This window comes from Penicillium macrosclerotiorum (genome assembly GCF_028827735.1).
Source record: "Penicillium macrosclerotiorum strain IBT 26536 chromosome Unknown utg000003l_segment0_segment0, whole genome shotgun sequence".
Taxonomy (NCBI): domain Eukaryota; kingdom Fungi; phylum Ascomycota; class Eurotiomycetes; order Eurotiales; family Aspergillaceae; genus Penicillium; species Penicillium macrosclerotiorum.
In genome coordinates, this window is record NW_026643083.1 from 3267617 (window position 1) to 3289083 (window position 21467).

Below are 21467 nucleotides of genomic sequence, written 5' to 3' on the forward strand. Positions count from 1 at the left end.
GCTCGCGCGACTTGCCCATAGCGCCCCCGCCGACGTCATCTCAAACTTTTTCGGCTTGGCGCAACCAAATGAGACGTTCCCCCCCAGGCAGAGCATCGGAGTGGACCAGGTACCGAGCTATGTACCTCCTGTCTGTCTCCGGACGCCACGAAGGGCATGTCGCCAAAAAAAAAAAGGTACATATAAGTCGCATCCCCGACATCTCTGAGCCCCAGACTTGACGTCCCGGGCTTCTTTTTTTCTCTTCCTCTCTCGTGGCTGGTCTCGGTTTCTTCCCCCTTTCCTCCCAGCCTGATCGACTCTTATCTATATACCCTACATCCATTCCGGTATATAGAATCAAACCAGAGAGCATAAGGATCACCACCACCACCACCCATCATGTGGACCACCACCAGCGGCCTCCGGGGCAAGAAGCTCCATCTGGCCATCACCTTCACCTCCGTCGTCGGTTTCTCGCTCTTCGGTTATGATCAGGGTCTGATGTCTGGTATCATCTCCGGTGATCAATTCGTCAAGGAGTTCCCTCCTCTCAGCATCCCGACTGACGCGACCGCTGCCTACTCGCTGCATGTCAACGTTCTTCGTGGTGCGGTCACGTCTTGTTACGAACTTGGTTGTTTCTTTGGTGCTATCTTCACTCTCATCTGGGGCGAGCGGATCGGCCGCACCCCACTGCTGGTTGCCGGTGGTATTCTGATGATTATTGGTACTGTTATCTCGACTGCGGCTTTCGGTCCCCACTGGGGTCTCGGTCAGTTCGTCATCGGTCGTGTTGTCTCGGGTCTGGGTAACGGTATGGATACCGCCACCATCCCCGTCTGGCAGTCCGAGTGTTCGCGTGCCCACAACCGTGGTTTCCTCGTCTGCTTCGAGGGCGCCATTATCGCCGTTGGTACCTTTATTGCCTACTGGATCGATTTCGGTCTTTCCTATGTCAACAGCTCCGTCCAGTGGCGTTTCCCCGTCGCTTTCCAGATTCTCTTCGCTGTTCTGGTTAGTGCCGGCGCCATGATGCTGCCTGAGTCCCCCCGTTGGTTCGTCATGCGCGGCTACGACAAGGAGGCCTGTGAGGTTCTGGCCCAGCTGAACGACAGCACCCCCGATGCCGAGGATGTCCTGGCCGACTTCAACCTCATGAAGGCCGATCTCAAGGCTACCGAGAGCGCCAAGGCCTCGTGGAAGACTCTCTTCACCTTCGGCAAGACCCAGGAGTTCCAGCGTATGATGATCGGCTGCTCCGGTCAGTTCTTCCAGCAGTTCACCGGTTGCAACGCTGCCATCTACTACTCCACCCTGCTGTTCGAGCAGAACTTGAACATGGACCACCGCCTGTCTCTGATTCTGGGTGGTGTCTTCGCTACCGTCTACGCCCTGGCCACTATCCCTTCGTTCTTCATGATTGAGAAGGTCGGTCGCCGTAAGCTCTTCCTGATCGGTTTCCTCGGCCAGGGTCTCAGTTTCATCATCACCATGGCCTGCCTGATCGACGAGAGCACCCAGAACTCCAAGGGTGCCGTTGTCGGTATCTTCCTGTTCATCTGCTTCTTCGCCTTCACTACGCTGCCTCTCCCCTGGATCTACCCTCCCGAGATCAACCCCCTGCGCACCCGTACCATGGCTGCCGCCGCCTCCACCTGCACCAACTGGATCACCAACTTCGCCGTCGTCATGTTCACCCCCGTGTTCTCTGATGCCTCCGGCTGGGGTATCTATCTGTTCTTCGCGCTGGTCAACTTCATCGGTCTGCCCTTCGCCTGGTTCTACTACCCCGAGACTGCCGGCCGTGATCTGGAGGAGGTGGATCTGATCTTCGCCAAGGCCCACGTTGAGCGCAAGTGGCCCTACCAGATTGCCAACACCATGCCCAAGCTTTCCGTCGATGAGATTGCCCGCATGCAGTCCGAGCTTGGTCTCGATGTTCAGGAGCAAACCACCGCTCATGAGACTGAGAAGGCTGAGATGGCTCTGAGCAGCGGCGAGAGCAGCGAGAAGAACGCCTCTGATTAAATTGGCTTCTTTCGCTCCATCCATCCACAGTTGATGGACAAGCAGCAAAAAAGAAAAAAAAAACAACAATAATGATTTCAATCATGTATCTCATCTCATGTATATCCAGGGCTCTCCCTGATCTTTGCTTTTGCAGTTCCATCCTGGAGACGGAAAGCAAAATGGGGGTCTACGGGGGGCTAGACTGCCCCCCCCTCCTTGTGATCCCCATCAATTATTATTCCCCCCATTTATTTTTTTTCCTTTCTTGATTTCCTATTTCTATTCCTTATTTCCTTATATTTTTTTTTCCTCCACTGAATGATCATGTCGGCATGTGATGCCTTGGGCCACTTGGCTGCAACTGTCAGATAGATTCCCCCTGTGTTCTAGATTCCCTTTATTTGCAGTTTTTCTGGCCCGTTTCTCTCCTGAAACGACGTTTTGAGAATCCATAATGCAAAAATGTGAAAATCCAGACCTTTTTGGCTAGGCTGGCTTTCAGAACAACTTTTTTTCTTTTTGTTTCTTTCTTTCTTCCCTCGTAACCTTGAAACCTTGTAACCTCGTAGTCCCCCTCTCTCCTACGCCCGCGGCCGGGGGAGGGGGGTGGGGGTGGCCCGGCAGACTGGGTAGCCCTTGTCTTTGTGTCTCTCCTTGCGTGTGCCACCCTAAGGCGTCCCGTCGGGTCTTCTACTTTTCTTTGCTTTTCTTTTGTTTACTTGTGACAGGGTCCCCTTCGGGCGACTTGCCGCGGCCGAACATGTGATCGACGCGCCCTGAAACTCACACATCCCCCTGCAAACACGGCCTGAGACTATTTGCCCGCTATTGGTTCCGCGCGCGGGGGTGGCTAGTCACGTGCACGGACTCGCGGTTTTGTCCGTGATGATCGCCGTTAAAAGCGGCGTGGGGTTGGATGGGGTCAATAAGGTACATGTATAGACAGATGAAGGTCTCCACTTTCGAAACTATCAACGAGACCCTCTCGATACAGTCCACCCATTTCTAAGGAGAGGTTGCCTTGCGTTTGACCTACAGATGCAGCAGTAGTAGCAGAAAGAGGAGGGGGAGGATAAAGGGAAGAAAAAGAAGAAGAAAGTGTGTTATGAAAATTGTAACGGCGAAATTGCCATTTTGGTCGCTCTTCAGATGAAGATAGAATGACGGGTTGGAAAGAGCCTACGGAAATCGTATCGAAAGGCACAATGAGTATCGGGTTGAGAAAAAAAGTATTGTGATTCGAGTCGAGAAGTCTACCTCTAAACGGTTTGACCCGACTTCTGGAGAGGAAGTAGGGTACGCCCCCCTTTTCTATTAGATCCTCTTCTTTTTTTGCTTATTTTGGCTAGTGTTTCTTAGCGCCTGGACCGTATTCTTCTGTTACTACTTGTCGGAAGGCCTGTCGTGTGTTATAGGCTGGAAAGGACTGAATATATAAGGTCCATACTTGTCTCCTTCATCCCCTGTAAGCTGTAGTTTTCAATGATCTGTTTATGGAATTGGAGGCTGAAACTTTAATTCTTCATTCCTTTTTTTTCCATGATTCTTCATCCAAAACGTTCGAAATTCTCCGACTGGAGGGCTTGTTTTGGTCCAGGCCGCTGATCGCTGCTCTCATGGAAGTAATTTCCCTGATAAAGTGGGCCAGATTCGGATGTGGGCAGCGGCGGCCTGTTGCAGGGCATCGAGTTTAGACCCAAGGGGTTCAAGATCTTCCCTCATGTACCAGGGCAGTGATGACCGGAAAGGCATTTACTAGGGTCCAAAGAGCTACTAGAAAAAGAGGGAACTCCAAGAAGCCCCGGAAGCCCGGGAGAATGTTCCGACACCTTGGGAACCCTACAACATCAATTGAGAGCATCTATGGCCGCTATTGAATATATCGTTCGTGCAGCGTAGAATCTAAGTCTAGACTGAATATTCCTGTCCAACCAGTAACTTATGATCGTGAAACAAAAGGGCGCATTGTCAGGATCCGCCTCCAGTCCTAGGAAAATTGAACGATTGGATGCTGTTCGATACACGTACTTCGTTCATTGTAGTGCTTTCTACTGCAAATTACCTCAGAGGTCCAAATATTAGGATATCCATTTCCTCTTCAATCGGCAACAGTGCGTTTTCCTTGAAGGCGCTGCAGAAATGGTCATCATTGAAATTTGCATCGGGGTTGAGGTATCCTTGTAGGCAGGTCAAAATAGCCTGGGAGAAGGCACATGATAATCTTCCATGAGAATTTTCCTCCTTGAGCCATCCATCCGCTACTTGGAGACTCGATTGATCATTCGGTAAGATCTTAGTGATTTGATCATCTCCGAGTCTTTGCTCAACAGGCCGTCCAGAACTAATTTCAAGCAACATAATCGCTAAGGCAAGCAAGTTCGAACAGGTTATGTTGGCAGGTGTATTATTGGGGCGTTGGAGTCCAGCTCCTGATACTTGGATCAGCGTCGATGATTTCGAAGTTGAGTTTTGAAGTCACACACCTTGATGGAATTCCTTCACTAAGAAAGGATATCTTAGGTCGACAGATAATGGCATGTGACTGTTCGCTCTTGCGAACACGATGTTCCTCTTACTCCATTTTGTTTCAAGCCATGGAGTATCGTTGAGTTGCAAAACCGACGCTATTAAGGTGATGGCCAGTCCATACACTTCTTTTATCGGGAGTTTGGACCCGAATTGTGGAAGAAGAGCCTCGAGAGATAAAGATTGCTGAACGTATTCAGAGGCAGTCTCTTTCAAGGACGGGCATGATTTCAGACACCCCGTATTGTCAAGGCAGAGTACCCAAAATGGATGCGGAGGTTGCTTAATGATTTTGCATAAGCTCGTAGCATGCTGCCAATTTGCAGGGTCGTGGTCGTCCTCTGGAACTGATATTGTCACGCGAACGGTCCCCACCCTAATCGAACGTCACCATCAGAGCTCAGAATGACAACGAAAGAGAACCTCAAAGTGCATACCTCGGCGGGAGTTCGGTAATCCTTATTTCAGAATTCAACCACTGAGAAGACGCGTTGCAGTCCCCACGGAGACTCAATCCGAAACAAGTTGCCTGCGCTACCAAGTTCAAGCTCGCTGCTTGCAGAGGCCTCTTCCTTTTCTTTGACCTCACCAGCCGTTGCTCGAGGAGCAGACGAGCGACATGGACAGAGTTGTCGTTACACCAGTTTCGAGAAATTGCTTGGTGTACTTTGGTCGCATTCTCTTGAATGGTACCCAATGATGCAGAAAATTTTAGCTTCAAACGACTTTCCGGTGTCTCATCCCGCAATTTGTCGGCTCTAATGGTCCAGGCATCGATCATTCTTGTACAAGCCTCCAAACGCTCCAGCGCGGCCTTCACGCTTTTTTTCTTCATGGTAAACTTGATCCTCTCCCTGAATTCAAAATTTTTGCAATGAAACGGAGTTTTCGCGACTTGCAAATTAGAAAAGACGATTGGATCCAGGTTTTGACTTGTGAAAACCTACCGAAGTCAGTACTGAGTCCAACTTTCAAGAGAGGTGCTCAAACCTGCTGCGACCCAGGAATATTGAGGCAGGCCGCTATCTCGACCAGGATCTCTGACACTTCATCTATAGTGTGAATGAAAGGACCATATACTGGCCCTAACTGATTGCGAAGACTGTCGGCAATGTCTCCTTCTCTCCACAAGTTGCTTCGGGGGTCTTCCATCATCGTGATTTGGTCTGCGGGGTCGGCATATGGCTTTAATAGGACACGAACAGCTTGGTCGTAAGAGGTATGTATTGTATAGAGCTCCAATACTAATCCTCTCAAACGTGATCTCCAGTGGATAAAAGCTTTTGTCGGAGCTGCCAAGTTCTCATAGTTCTCGAGGGCAGATATAAGGAGAGGAATAGCTCCCAGGACGAGTCCAGCTGTTTCCACTCCTGTCACCATTTTGGATTGCCAGGTACATCAACGCAACTCACTCTGGAGAGACGATCAGCGAGTTGATTCACCATGAAAGAAGCTTCTTTCCAAAGAAAACGTGGAAACGTGGAGCCTCCCCACGCGTCGGCCCGGGCACACCAGATCTCAGCGGCGCGCCCTTTTTTAGTGCATCAACCCCGCTACAGCACAGCTCTTGGCGCTAATTCCACGAATGACCTTTTTGCATTCCTTGGAATCTTTCGTTATTATGAGGGATTTAATTATGCTCGGTAGTCCACTATCACCAGTTTGCAACTTATCAACTACGAAGATGAAGCTGAAGCTCACGAGGTATACACAACAATATTATCTAAGCCTCTGAGATTGAAACTAGTTATGGATGACATCGGCGCCATTTCTCTCTCTTGTGCAAGTTGCTTCGATACTCTGACACTATCGCTGCGCACGTCTTCGGATGAGTACAAAAAACAGATGATGCCGATGGCAATTGAAAATGAATTTTCTCGTTTCAAGATTTGGGCTGGCAATCTGGGCGCTTTGCAGAGAGGTCGAAGTTCTCTTGACGCTAGATTACGAGACTCGATAGTGCTACGAGCAGCAGTCCTCAAGTTTCTGGGACAGTTGCAAGACTCCTTGAGTAAAAGTACGTGCGTCGCAACTCCTGTCATATGTACCGAAATTTCTTAGTGACTGTCATTGCCCAGGTGCCGAGATCACCACAGGTCTTCGCCTACCCTACGAACAGGGTAGCGATGTCCCACCTACCCCTGACGAAGAAATCGAGGACAGTGATTCCAGTGATTCCAGTGCCGCCGGTAGCGACTTGATTACCGGAGAACTTGCCGAAAGATTAGACGAAATCAAAGATATCATGGAGCACCTGTACAGGCTTTCCTTTAAGATACGCAACACAAGATATCGATCACTCACCAAGAAAGCCCTTCTCATGAAAGAGGAAAATCCGCAGACTGGGAAAGACTTGTTCTCGGCGTATGCCATCTTCGATCGTCGACATGTACAGGAGTTGCTCGATCACCTACGTCTGCGTCCATCATCACAGGAATTCACTGCTGAACATGTACGAGACCCAAATCACGATTTTGTCGATATCTTAGATGCCAGGGATCATCTGCTAGATGGAGGCGATTTTCTGCGAGATCGCTTAGCAAAAGCAATCACCAACCGGAGAAGGTATTTTGCATATTGGCAGAGACATGCTCTCAAGCTCTCACACATTACGGATGAGCCAACTCACCAGCAGAGTCCCGCAACTCTCGTGAGGCCTGCGGAGCCTGTCTCCCAGCCTCCAATCACGCTCCGTGTCTCAGGCAACTTCATGCCGACTCCAAAAACCAAGTCAATGGTGTCAGGAACCGATTTCTCCATGTATAACCGTGAAATGGACGACCAGTTAGAAACAGAGACGGTGATTTCTTACGCGACTACGGCCTACGACATTGATGGAAAGTCCCCCGAACTACCTCCACCTCCTTCCGATGCAGCCAGTAAGTCAGAATTTGTTTGCCCGTTTTGCTGGGTAGCTTGTCCGTCAAAACAAGGAAGAGGGAAGTCGTGGCAGTAAGTGTCTAAGATCATTGGCAGGATAGGAGCATCGCTCTAATGAAGATTAGAGAGCATATCCGCCAAGATCTCCAGCCGTACGTATGTACCTACGAGAAATGTCCAGATGCCGACCGCATGTACTCCAGTCGGCACACATGGCTTGAACATGAGCGACTGGTCCACCGCCGCGTATGGAGATGCTTTGAACACAGGTTCTTCATCTCGATATCGAAAGACGGCTTGCTGCAACATTTTTCAGATTGCCACAAAGGTCTGGATAGGCAGCAGATCGAAAATCTCCTAGATTTAGCGGAGACGACGGTAGCCGATGACAGAAAAATGTGCCCATTCTGCTACTCGGTTGGACCTTTCAATAAAGGATTTTACAATCACGTTGCTTTCCATCAGGAACAAGTCGCAACGTTTGCAGTCCCGCGAAACTTTGACGGCAATGAAGAGTCAGACTCTGCGAGAGCCGAAGGCATCAGATCAGCTGGCTCTTTGCCTTCCGTTGCTCTAGATTTCTCGGATGATAGCAGCCTTCACAGCGACAAAATTGAGGAATCGAGAAACAAAGTCGACGATCACCTAATAAGCGCTGCAGAAATGGGGGATGAGGCAGAGGTGAGAATGGTGCTCGCGAAGGGCGCCGACGTCAACGCCCAGGGTGGGGAATATGGCACCGCACTCCAGGCGGCATCACACTGTGGTCATATAGAGGTAATGCAGATACTACTCGACAGGGGCGCCGACGTCAACGCCCAGGGGGGAGGTTTGGCACCGCACTCCAGGCGGCATCATTAAAGGGCGATACAGAGGTGATGCAAATACTGCTCGCGAAGGGCGCCGACGTCAACGCCCAGGATGGGGAATATGGCACCGCACTCCAGGCGGCATCATTCAGGGGCTATACAGAGGTGATGCAAATGCTGCTCGACAGAGGCGCCGACGTCAACGCCCAGGGTAGGGAATTTGGCACCGCACTCCAGGCGGCATCACACTGTAGTCAAATAGAGGTAATGCAGATACTACTCGACAGGGGCGCCAACGTCAACGCCCAGGCTGGGAGATATGCCACCGCACTCCAGGTGGCATCATTCAAGGGCCATACAGAGGTGATGCAAATGCTGCTCGACAGAGGCGCCGACGTCAACGCCCAGGGTGGGGAATTTGGCACCGCACTCCAGGCGGCATCATACAGCGGAAGTAAACGGGCGGTGCAGATGCTGCTCGACAGAGGCGCCGACGTCAACGCCCAGGGTGGGAGGCATGGCACCGCACTCCAGGTGGCATCATTCAAGGGCTATACAGAGGTGATGCAAATGCTGCTCGACAGAGGCGCCGACGTCAACGCCTAGGGTGGGGAATTTGGCACCGCACTCCAGGCGGCATCATACAGCGGAAGTAAACGGGCGGTGCAGATGTTGCTCGAGAAGAAAGCCGATGTTAACGCACAGGGTAGGCTTTTAGTAATGCGCTCGAGGCCGCCTCCCGTGGAGGCGATGAACAAGTGATACAGATGCTACTAGATCTAGGTGCTGTTGTCTCCACCGAGAGTGAAGCTTTCGATTCTTAGTCTACTCTGGATATAGTCAACGGCCTTGGAATTCTCTGCAAATGCCAGGGGAAGCTAGAAGCGGCTGAGAGGATATACCAGCGAGCACTAGCAGGCTACCAGAAGATTCTTGGTCAAAATCGTGGAACAACCTGCCGACTTAACGGCATTTTGGATGCCTTAACCCGTGCAAATGTGAAGTAGTTTCCTGCCTTCCGCACACAAGTTATACCTTTATTTCACCGTTTTCTTACAGTAGTTGTGATTGAGAACCCTATGAGCTCCACCATGGATTCCACAAACTATTTTTACAAACGAGGAATATCACGTGCTGTATATGACAAGGTGCTGCTCGATGAATTATTTGCGCTTAGCCTTTGGCGCGGGGCCATAAAAGAGTTTTTTAATGTATATTGGCCAAGGTGGTTTCGAGTATGACTGTTTAGTAACGAGTTCACTACTCTCCATAGTCCCAAATCCGCGGCGATCGTGATTGTACGAGGGCCGAATAGAGATATGTTCACCGTCTTGAAGAAATTCCCCAGAGCAGGTGGGCACCTAACTCTTGAGAATGCAGACAATGCAGCAAAAATGTGAAATTCGCTTTCAATACCTGCCTTGCAATAATCTAATCTCTATCCTTGAAAGCACATAATATGTAACTACAATGAAAGAGGTGGGAGATGGGAGGAGGGCAAGAATACAGGCTAGGAGGCAGACGGAAAAGCACGTTTTAAGGACACATCTTGTTGATTTAATTTATTGTTATAGTTAAAGACCACAAGTGATGCTTACCCAATCATCTTTTCTTTTCATGAACATTGTCGGGGGGGTGAATGCTTTGAAGAAGTGTCCACTAATTCCGGATTTCCCGAGCCTCCTCGGCTCAAGATTAAGATCACCAGCAATCGGCATTGTCGATCTGGGAAATCCGAGCGCCTTAACTTCCGATCGGCAAATATAACGGTATTACAATCACTCAGTCCTCGCAAAATTAACTACAGGCTAACCTCTAATGGCCTGCTCCGCCGGACATCTACTGTTTTCACACAGCAGTGGGCCTCATTGGGACCTCGTGCCAGTTAGGGTTATCCGAGTATCTATGCAGGTCAACCCCACAAATGCGGAGAATATGGGGAAGATGAACCCGACTTTGCAGGAATCACCAAGGGATCTCCGTTGCTCTACACAGATGAACCCACTCGGGTGCCTTCTCTACCGAATGATTTATTGTATAAATAGAGGGTGAGCCACGCGCCCCTGATCGCATGGGTACTTGACGCAACAACAAGATCTGCCGCAAACATCCTCTCGCCCTGGAAACTTCCAGGCCGGTCTGACCCAGATTCATCATGCCCACGCTCTCCTCCTTCCTCGCCCTTCTCAGCATCGCCCATAGAGCAATCGGTGCCCCTCACCCAAACCCTCAGCTTGGGAACTACATCAATTGGCGCACCTTCCAGGGCCACGGTGTCAACCTAGGCGGCTGGCTCGAGCAAGAGTCCACAATTGACACAACCTGGTGGGCCACGTACTCCGGCGGCGCCTCAGACGAATGGGGCCTCTGCGCAAATCTCGGCGCGCAATGCAAGCCGGTTATGGAACAACGCTACGAAACCTTCATCACGACAGCGCACATTGACAAACTCGCGGCAGCCGGTATCACCGTCCTCCGAATCCCCACCACCTACGCCGCCTGGATTCAGATGCCTGGCTCACAGCTGTACTCGGGCCGACAGCAAGAGCATGTGCGGCGGATCGCGACTTACGCGATCACAAAACACGACATGCACGTCGTGCTAGACATCCACTCCCTGCCGGGCGGCACGAACGGGCTAGACATTGGGGAGGCCGTCGGGCACTGGGGCTGGTGGCACAATGAAACAGCGCTGACATGGTCGCTGCGTGCGGTCGACGCGGCGGTCGCCTTCATCGCGCACTCGGGCCACCCGGGCAGCTACTCGCTGTCGCCGATCAACGAGCCCGCGGACAATCATAACTTCAGCGCCTTCGGTACGGCTGCGGCGCTGTCCGATGATGGCGCCGTCTGGCTGGCGCGATACATTAACAAGGTACTTGCGGCGGTAGCAGCGGTGGATGCGCGTATTCCGGTCATGTTCCAGGGGAGCTTCAAGGCGCCGGAGTTCTGGACACCATATTTTGATAAGCACGCGAACATGGTGATCGATGTGCACCACTATTACTGGCAGTACTCAAATTCGAGCTCGGCCAATTTGCCTGCGTTCTTGTGTGCGGATGCACGCGCGAGTCAGGGCGACGGGACGTTCCCGACTTTTGTAGGGGAGTGGGCGATGGAGGCCGGGACGGAGAATGAGCTGGGCTTGCGGGGGCGGAACCTGCAGGCGGGCTTGTCGGCGTTTGCGGAGTTCACGCACGGCAGTACATACTGGAACTCAAGGTTTTTGAGTAATGCGACGACGGAGGGAGAAGGGCTGAAGCAGGATTATTGGAGCTATGAGGAGTTTATCGAGGCGGGGTTGACGGGGAGTGCGGTAATCAAGCAGTACTGCAAGAAGAGAGGATACTAGGGTCGGTGAAGATGATCAAAGTGATGTAAATATACCCATGTGGAACATACAGGCTGCTTGAGATTTCTCAGTTCTTTTTATTATCTCACAGAGTTCAGAGAACCGTAGGAACGCGGTAAGATAACGATGGATACAGCTCTTATCCCAGGACTCGCCGTTCTATGTATTTCTTTCACACAAAACCCGTTCTCATTGATTGGTGTTAAGCTTCGGGCTTTCGGTCGAATTTGGCCGAACAAGACCGAGTTCATCGGGGGCGAAAATTGATGGCGTGTTTCTCCGAGGAGGAAACAATTGTGGAAAGAGCAAGAGAAACAAAACGATTGATCGAACCCTTTCCTTAATTTTAATATAATGTTTCCTGAATCGATGCCTGAGGAACACCGGCGGAAAAGGGTTCGAAAAGCAACGAAGAGCTGTTTGGAGTGTAAGCCCTCATCTCCGCAAGAAGGCGCGCCTCTGATAACGAGCAGGTAAACGGAGAAAGATCAAATGCATTCCTTCTCCAGATATCTCCGTTTGCACCAGTTATCTGGAACGAAGCACACCATGCCTGAGTCAGGAATATGCCAATGATCATCTTTCCTCAGCTGCCGAGGACCTGGGGATGTCTTGCAGAATGGTAAGAGTGGAGTCATTGCTAGAGACTCTAATGAGCAGGTTTCCGCAGGATATTGTTGGTGCTTTGACTCCTTCATCAATTTCGGCCATGACGGGGCAAGCTCAACCTCTTACTGCTCCCGTACCTGATGATTTTGCAATGGAGGCTGAAGTTTGCCCTCCGAATGGAAAACTCGAGATCGTACGCCAACAATTGACAGCAATGTTACCTTGTCAAGCGGATATCGACTATCTATTCGCTAATAGTCATGGATGGTGGCCTATTTGACAACATATGATGCCGCATCTATCAAGCCCAGATGATACTGACTCTCACGAAATGTTTAGCGTCAGCGCCGTCTCATCTGAGCATCCGATAGGAATATCGAGACTTCTCCTATGTATCGCCATCTGCATTCAGCAGCTCCCATCTGACGTAGATATGCATAAAATTCACACTGCTTTGCCACCTCGACAATTGATGAGCAGAATCATGGGCTTCATTACGCGGAACGTGACTTCAGATGACGAAATGACCGGAAGCATTGAAGGGGTGGAATGCCTTGCACTCCAGGGAATATATGAGGTCAAGACCGGCAATCTCCGAAAGTCCTGGCTTTCATTTCGAAAAGCCATCACGATAGCTCAGCTTCTGGGTATGCATAGAGCGACTGCCAAGGCATCCCAGGAGGGCGTGTATCTTCAGGAAGCAAAAAGAAGTCATCTATGGTATCAGATTTCGAGAGCAGTAGGCTCTTCACCTCCATCTGTATTGAACCATGCTCACCACGATAGGAACGCTATCTCTCCGTCATACTTGGTGTACCGTCAAGTACAGGCTCGGCGGCATTCAATATTGACGACCACACTCCTTGGCTATCCACGGAGGATCTCTATCACAGGCGTCTATACCAAATATCAGGTCTCATACTTGCTCGCAACCATGAGGATTTCAAACATTATTTCTCTACGACCCAAAGAATCGGCGAACAACTTGATTCGTTCGCGAGGAAGATGTCGCCAGATTGGTGGGAGATCCCCACCAGCTTGCTTTTAATCCGCACAAAATTGAGCGAGTTAAATGTTAAATCTAGTATTTTGAATTAAAAATCCTTCTGCATCTTCCCTTTATGCTACGCACGGCTACTGACCGACGATACGGATATTAGTATATTTCTTGCTAAATGCTAGTCGAAATCTTATAAAGAGATAGATTACTATTCGTGAGAGCTAGGGGACTTTCCTCTTCTCTAATCTCCTTGAATTTCAAGCTTTCACGGTAGTAACCACTCTCCTACTCGGGCTTCTAAGTTCCATAAAGGAAACTAGCTAGTTTATCTTATAGTAACGACAAGAAGATTCCTAGCTTATAGAAACGCGGGAAGGTTAAGGGCGCGTACGTACAAGGTGCTAATCATAGCGACCGTTATAGTGAAGTTTTGCCTGGAACCTTTTGTGAGGCTTAGAGTATAAATAGAGGAGTGTTTAGTGAATTAATTTCGGCCCGAATGCTAACGCAGGACTATCCGGCCGCAATCGGCTCTATTCTGAGTTAGGATCGTACATACCACCCAGATAGACGATCAACCTTACCAATAGCTAGCTACTGAGTTCCCTTTTCACCTCGTCGTCACCTTATCTCCATGGGTTAGTCTCAGGCTGAGCATCTCTGTGAAACTCAAAGTTTCGCACGGTCACAGGCTTTCGCGCCCAAACTTCCGTCGACGCAAGCATTTTTCGAAAGATAGTCTTTCTTGCCTGCTCATGTTAGAGCGGGAGAGGACTGCCCTTTAAGTAGCCATGCGTCACATGGAAAGATATGAACAGCCGAGGTTATCCAATGAGGTTGTTCTAAATCGCGAACTTGAAAGTATTCTTGAACCCAAGTAGACCCTCGGCCACACGATAGTGGGGAACTTGTGGTTCTCTGGAAGAGGCTGATTGGACACGGGTATTTAGCGGTTTGAAAATGCGACCCCTCGAGCCTGTTTGGGAAACATTCCCAGCCCCACTCGAGCAGGAAGACTATCGTTTTATGGGCCCGTTCTTTATCTCCATGAATATTATAGATAAGAAGGTAAGCAGGACTTAAAAGGAGTTTCTCAATACGATGAGCATATATCAAACAGAACTTATCTCCAGATAAGGAAGTTAGAAACTAGAGCACTATCACGGAAATTATTAAAAGGATCCAAAGTTGATTGTTCTCGAGCTAAGGAAAAAGATGATTGTTCTTCAATTCAACAGGAAACCTGTAAGCTTTCCAATTAATCGGTATCAATGTCCGATCCCGTATCTTCTTTAGCGTAGTAATTCCGTTCAGTGCTGAGGCGATGAACTTCTGAATGCCTGCGAAGATGCATCTCATGTAGCAGATCTTTGTTACGCATATGACACCTTCGATTCTGCAGGTGCTTCTCTCGAAAGTGTCGTAGAGTCGACTTGTATTCGCTATACCTCTGCGTCCAGCGATGAATATGAAGATGGGTGTTGCCATAACATTGAAAACATCGTCGACGTTTCTCTGCCTTTTTGATGTGATTTTCGGCTTACACAAGAAGAATATCCTGCTGCGAGGGCTCCAGAGAGCTGCAACTCTTCTTCTACTCTACTTTATTGTAACGCTATGAAGGCGCGAGACTGGATCGATTGTCTTGGGCGAATACCTCGCCATATACTAGTAGACCTGGGCAATGTTTAGGCTAGGGTAAGGTACAGACGCTTGATAAACTGTCTTAAAACATTTGAGTGTAGATTCGTGTGCAGTATCAGGGAAAGAAAAGAAAACATGTATTATCCTACCATAATCGAAACACAATATGGTTTCCATCTACTCCATTTCCCGCGCTCGAGAAACGCCCTCAACGGCTGTGTGATTTTGACCTCCAATAGGTGCTCCACATTCAGGGCATCTAGCTTGCTCCATCGGCATACCGCACTCTCCAATAGCAAACTACAGAAAAAGTTATTTAGCTCATTTGGCTCGTCAAAGGTAACTTGGGACAATTTGAGGAATGGGAAGTTTACTCACCGGATGCCCGTTGACGCAATTGTACCAGTGCCCAGAGTGAGTCGCGATTCCTCCTCGCCCACTGACCATGGCCGTCTTGATTGATTGGAGTTCTTCTAAAGTGACTGTTTCGTATCGTGTTCCCTCATAGAGGCGGACCATCTCCTGGACCTTTTGTTGGAGCTCAGGACAGTTCTTCAGTTCGTCGCATAGTTTCAACGCATCGACGAGGAGATCGCGGGTGGTTTGAAAGCGATCTTCGAGCTTTTCTAGACCCTTTTTTCCTTTGAGATGTAGATCGCTTGTTGTTTCTCCTCGATGGGAGCGGTGATACCACGCGTCCAGCTGGGCGATCTTGGCGAATGAGACGGTCGCCGTGATGACGATGCGGGAGAAGTTTCCTTCATTGGCTTGAGTTATCAAGTCTCGGCAATCCTTCAGAGCTTGAATCAAGGTTGATGATGGTTTGGCGAGGCTTAGCCGTGGTAGTGTTGCAGATTTTCCGCTTGAATCTATCACTCTAAAGGCATCGCTCAGCATGACTTCCTTTGACTTGATGTAAATTAACCGTGCGCCAAGGGTAATTTGGTTATCGGATTCCCGTGTTGTCATATTCATCGCCTCCATTCGGGCTGAGAGGGAGGTTAATTCGTCCCCTGATGACTTCTGGTAGATGGCAATCGCATCCGTGAGCCGTTTCATCGGCTGATTCTCGGCCTCCATGGCTTTGCTGAGAGCTAAAGCCTCCCTCGCGAGGCGTGCACAGGCTGCATATCGTGCTTCAAGCTGTGATTTAGTGTCATCCACATCTACAGTGGCTCGCTTAGAGTTGAGCTTGTCTTCAATGTCGTTCAGACGCGATTCAAGCCCTTCCAGGTCTGTGCGACCCTTGATAAGGAACCGCTTCCAAGTCTCATCCATAACGGCACGGTTGATAACACGATTGTAACGTTTCGTCACAAACTGGCGAATTGGCTGCTTACAGTCCGGGCACGATGGTATGACATTGGCAAGTGAAGAAGAGACATCTCGGAGACCGTCGAAATTTCCATCTTTATCTCTCGTGTATACTTCATCCAGGCCAACCAATCCATCAACCGACTCACTGGTAAAGAAATGGCCGCATCCAAGCACGACGATAGGAGTTTCATCGAGACTGATTTCAGAATACGTTTTCCATTCAAGGAAGTCAACACGGGCGTCTCCCTTGTCGCCGCACTCTTGACACAGATTATTTGGACAGTCTTCCCCGCAGAGGCTCGGGCATTGATGGCCGCATTTAAGAATCTTAGTGCATCGCTCATCGCAAGGAAGCCGGTCGCATATTGCCGCGCAAGGCATTGAGCAGGAGCCTTGGTGTTTGCAGGACCAGGTGCATCTCTCGATGCATGGTGCACATGCCTTTCCGCAGGTCAAGTCGCATGCTGAGTGTGAGCATCTAACCTGTAAATATGATTAATATTTCCAATACGATGACCAGATGATGGATTCTAGGGACTCTTACTTCGCATTTTGCCTCGCAGTAACCACAGCTTTCCCCATTATGACATATCTTAGGACACCTATGATTGCAAACGCCGTGAGGGCGGTCACATCTTTTCGTGCACTTCGGGTGCTCAAATACTCTGCTTCCATCGTGGACTTCCTTGAGACAATTTCCGCAGCAATCGCTGCAATTGTGGCCACAGCTGAGAATGCCGGTGCATGGCCTAGGGCAACGGAAGATTGGGGACGTTACATCTTTGAAACATCCAACTTGAATTGTATGGCCACATTTTGGAACATATTTTTCGACCCCGACGTCGCATTTGATGACTTTCAAGTTAGGCATCTGATGGCAAAAGACCGATTTCTTGATATGACCACAAGGAAGCTCCACGTCTTGAATCTTCGCCATGCAAGGACCACAATCTTCACCACAAAGCTTGGGACACTCGTGCTCACAGGTTGATCGGATACGTGGGCAAGGTTTTCCACATGCAAAGCCATCGTGCATGACCGCTGAATGGCACTTGGCCTGGCATTGATGACCACATGGCTCGAGTCGACGGGTACACGGGAGGCTGCACCCACCTTCAGGGCTCTTCCTCTCAAAGTCGTGGGGTTCATAACAGAGAATAGGCGTGTCCGAGTGGCGAGGACAACAGAGAGCCAACTCCGTGCCGACTGCATTCGCACGGGCGAGCTGAGAGTGGACGTCGGCCCACATTGGGACATAGAGGTATGTTTCAGTATTTCCAATGAGATACATGCCGTGCTGAGCTCGACTGAGGAGCACGTTGATGCGGTTTTCGGTGCGTAGGAAGCCAACCTTGCGCTTTGAGTTGCTGCGGACTAGAGAGACAACGATCACCTTTGCCTCCTCGCCTTGGAAATTGTCGACGGTAGCAAGACGGACCGTCTGGAGCAACGTCTTCTTCTCGAGTGACTTGCGGCCATTTGACTCGAGATATTCATCTTCAAACTTCTCAAGCCCGTCCGCGGCCAGAGTCTCCAAGTCCCGCTCGCTGAGACAGATTTCGAAATCATTGGATAGTGATGCCCTGAGCTTCCGCAGCTGCCCGGTATAGGGTGTCAAGAGGGCAATATCCGTGCTCTTGTACTCTCCCTGCCGAACAAGATGCCGAACAAGAGCAGTAGCCATATCGACTTCCCACTGGTTGCTATGAGACTTCACACGGCTGCCGTCATCCCTTGAATCTTCATCGCATCGATGGTCCAGCCAAAAGAGGTTGTTCCGCATTCCAACAACATTGGGTAGATTCACCACGCTTTCATGATCCTCTAGTTTTGGATAGACCCTCCTGATAAGTTGCGAGATCTCAGGTCTCATTCTTCGCTGTACATTGAGCTGTGCAACAGGGGCTGGCTTGAGACCTGGCTCACCGACAGCGCGTCTCTCAAACTGGCTTCTGTCTAGCTGCCATGTCCTTCCTGTGGATGTTTCAAGACTAAGTGAATGATTTTGAATCTGTGGTCGCAACTGTCGATGATCCCCAATCTGAATGAAGTGTTCAACTCCTGGCATGAGGGCTGAGATGACGTGGGCTTCCATTACCTCAGCTGCTTCCTCGCATATAATGACCTTTGTTCCTACTCGTCGCAGTGTCTCGATATGGCGTGCAAGGGCTGTGGTTGTGATTCCTACTACGTCTGCTTGAATCAAGGTACGGCGGTTGACCTCTTCATGGACTGCATTAATGTCCCCGCGAAGATTTGCAGCGCGATCAAGAGCCTCGAAAAGCGAAGCGGTTTTGGTTTCCTGCCACTGTTTAAACCAGCTCAATGCAAGAATCCGGCGTTCCGGTATCGAGAGACTGTGAATATTTTCCTTCGCAGCGCGTGTGAGGCCTTCCAAGCGCACATCGTCAACTTCACTCTCATTCTGGTCTTTCAGGGTTTGCATCGATTTGGCTCCAAGCCAGTTGAGTAATTTATCATCAGTAACAGTTGTGAATCCTTCCGTGTCTGGTCGCTCCAGTTGTTTATGTATAATGGGCCATTTTTGGTGCAAGAAATGCTCCATCGCGGCCCAAGACAGGCCTTTTTGAGACTGGTGTAGAGGTTTCATTGCATATCCAGCGTTCTTCATGCAGTCCTCAAGTCTCCCGTAGGACATGCCGAGGGTTTGCGACTCTACCCTCGTCTTCCCAATGCCTTTACTGACAACGCGAAGGTTCTTGCCTTCAAGCTCAGTGGCCTGACTGCGGCCACCAATGCGTATAATTTTCTGGATACCAACATCAAGAAGATGCTTTAAAAACTGGTCCAAGGCATGGTTGGTATAGCAGCTTTAATCCCTGTAAGTAAAGTTCAAGAAGGCATGAAATCAGTACTTACATCACAAGAATTGGGCCTAGCTTTGCCTTTTCCTTGATCTCAAGGAGAACTTGAACAAGCTTAACACCCAAATAGGACTTTCCGGTGCCCGGTGGGCCTTGGATAAGGGCATACTCTCGTGTGAGAGCCGCGATAAGTCCCTGACACTGGCCATGGTCGAGACCAGTTTGAGTTTGCAGTTTCAAGAGGTCAATAGACTCGGGGGTACCCGGGTCTAATGCAACCTTTTCGGCTCCAACAGTTGTGATCGAAGTCAGAGGAAAGATAAATCCTGGTTTGCGCGCGTATGCCGGTGGTGGTATGCTGTGGCCATCATCATCCTCCTTACGGCCTGGCAAAATCCATTTTTGGAATGCCAACTCTCCTTCGCGTTGGATTCGTTGAAGGTTTTTCAGGATAGGGGCAAACGTGGCAGGGATCAAGCCATGGAAGTCGACCAGGATACCGGTAAGCTTCTTGCTGTAAAGCCGGGCCAGGAGGATCAGTTCTTGTTGTAGGCATGTCGCAAGCTTGACCGTAATACTAGGTGGAAATTTATCAGAAACAAGACTACTCTTGTTCTGGTGCGCTCGGTCCTTAGAAGCATTCTTCACAGTGACCTCGAGGAAAATAAGCCTCCTGTGAGTTTCTTGGGACGTCAAGAAACACACTAGGCTTCCTTCCTCTAGTCGGTTGGAGTCTTGCCACCATCTGCATTGCTCGTTGGATGTCTTTTTGCGGACTTGTGGTGGAGTAGCAAAGGACACGGTCGCTTCGAGCTCCTTTCTCTCATTGATAAATATTTGGGGGACCTGTGCTCCCAGATAGAGATGTGCCCCGCTATCTTTGCTTGAGAAATATGAAAATCGTGTCAAATCATTCTGCTGTAGCAGATCTCGAAGGACATCTTTGGCTGAGCCGAAGATATCATGGCGCAGGAGTCGGAATGTTGAGTCAATGTATCTTTGCAAAGGGTCAGGGAGAAAGTGCGGCTGAAGGAAGTTGGTAGAAGGTAGATATTCTGAATTGCCGCTGACAATCTCTCCATGGGTAGGAAGGATCTGAACTTGAGAGATTTCTGCAAGGTCGTTGTCGTGTCTCCCACCAGGTGTTTGCATATCCAGCGGAAAAGACGACAGGGCTGATCCACTCTCCTGGGGATTCTCCTCATGCGCCCTGGGTGTATAAAGTTTGCGGTTTGCGCTAGAGATCAGGCTCTGCATGACTTCTATTCTGCTTTCAAGGCCGTCAAAGTCGGCCTTCGAGCATGTTTCAGCAATTTTGGAGGCCACGTCGCGGATTAGGTCAAGCAGTGCGGGAATTTCATCGTGGAATCGAGCGCGTCGGACTCTCGACAAAAGCTGGTACAGGGTATTCAGCAGTAACTTCATCGTGTCCAGAGAGATGATCGGCACATTTTCACTGGTCTCTTCACCTTTACTTAGCAGGCTCCGGCAAACACTTCTCAGATATCTGATTGCTCGATCTCCATTCGTTCCACCAAAGGATGTGTACAGAGTGCCAACAAATGAATCGACAGAAAGACAGTTCAGGAGAGAAGGATGGGTAATAACTTTAAGAAATTGCGTGTCGTAAGTTGGAATAGGTCGCACTCCCTCTGGATTGTCTGCATCTGCAGTTGCGAGGATAAACTCATATCCATGAAGATTGTCGTCCACGAGATCTTTAGCGAGGAACTGATGATTCTCTCTGTGGTCGCTTTCAAGAATTTCAAGAGCCCCGTTCCAGAATTCAACGATCTCTTGATGTTCCCTCCGAGAATATCTAGACCCTAAAATCCCATTTCTAAGAAGTCTCTTCCAGTCGAAGTATTGATTCCGAGCGTCCAGATCATTGGTTGTGGGATGGTATGCAGCCGGGTCTGCCTTGAAGTCGGAAGCCTTATTCACGTCGTGCGAGAATCTGCACCTCTCACCGTAGTGGCACCTGCCACGTTGAAAGTGCACACAGAATGTTTCCGCCTGACTGCGCTTTCTGAAGGCATTGAGTCCTCCTCGGTTGCTTCTTTTGCCCGGAGATCGCCAATTTTCGCGGTGCGCCATCGTGAAAGGACACAAGGCTGTAGAATCTTTAGCTCTGGTGATCCTTAAAGCAGTATAATCAAGGCTGGACGGATGGATAGGTGGAAGTGATTGTCTGGAGGAGGGAATGACGATCTAGAATACGCCAAGCAGGTATCCTCTTTGATGATATGGACGTAAGACGGCCTTGTACTTTGTAAAACTGACGTGTCCTAAGGTCTTGCAGGACAACTCATACCTGCATCACCCCTCTTTCAAGATCTCTTCACTTGCAGTATTCTAATACTTGCTTTATCTCCGCTCACTTTTTTGGTTCAAATTTGGCAAGGAGGATGAGATGGTTGGTGGGAGGTGCCAAATCATGAGATGGGATTCCCGTCGTTCATCGTCCGCGTAGTTTTGGTTTTAGGGGCAGAACAGAGTTCATCTTAGTCTTC

The 21467-nt window shown here is 49.7% G+C and overlaps 5 protein-coding genes across 5 annotated transcripts; 3 read left to right on the forward strand and 2 right to left on the reverse strand.

Moving 5' to 3' along the window:
• Positions 1 to 381: 381 nt before the first annotated feature.
• Positions 382 to 2010, forward strand: mfsA (glucose-inactivated glycerol proton symporter STL1; the record flags this gene model as incomplete). The annotated part of the gene is made up of 1 exon (XM_057075802.1): positions 382 to 2010. One exon carries the CDS (start codon positions 382 to 384, stop codon positions 2008 to 2010), a length of 1629 nt encoding a protein of 542 aa, XP_056935307.1.
• Positions 2011 to 5276: 3266 nt separating this feature from the next.
• On the reverse strand, positions 5277 to 5898 carry N7462_004077 (uncharacterized protein; the record flags this gene model as incomplete). Its single annotated transcript, XM_057075803.1, has 2 exons — positions 5277 to 5372; positions 5509 to 5898. The coding sequence occupies 2 exons, from the start codon at positions 5896 to 5898 to the stop codon at positions 5277 to 5279; spliced, it is 486 nt and encodes a 161-aa protein (XP_056935308.1).
• A 468-nt stretch (positions 5899 to 6366) lies between these two features.
• N7462_004078 (ankyrin repeat domain-containing protein) lies at positions 6367 to 8813 on the forward strand (the record flags this gene model as incomplete). Its single annotated transcript, XM_057075804.1, has 4 exons — positions 6367 to 6535; positions 6597 to 7397; positions 7526 to 8164; positions 8272 to 8813. 4 exons carry the CDS (start codon positions 6367 to 6369, stop codon positions 8811 to 8813), a joined length of 2151 nt encoding a protein of 716 aa, XP_056935309.1.
• Positions 8814 to 10362: 1549 nt separating this feature from the next.
• N7462_004079 (uncharacterized protein) lies at positions 10363 to 11559 on the forward strand (the record flags this gene model as incomplete). The annotated part of the gene is made up of 1 exon (XM_057075805.1): positions 10363 to 11559. One exon carries the CDS (start codon positions 10363 to 10365, stop codon positions 11557 to 11559), a length of 1197 nt encoding a protein of 398 aa, XP_056935310.1.
• Positions 11560 to 14989: 3430 nt separating this feature from the next.
• On the reverse strand, positions 14990 to 21051 carry N7462_004080 (putative NF-X1 finger and helicase domain protein; the record flags this gene model as incomplete). Its single annotated transcript, XM_057075806.1, has 4 exons — positions 14990 to 15112; positions 15191 to 16612; positions 16674 to 18960; positions 19010 to 21051. The coding sequence occupies 4 exons, from the start codon at positions 21049 to 21051 to the stop codon at positions 14990 to 14992; spliced, it is 5874 nt and encodes a 1957-aa protein (XP_056935311.1).
• Between the last annotated feature and the right edge of the window lie 416 nt (positions 21052 to 21467).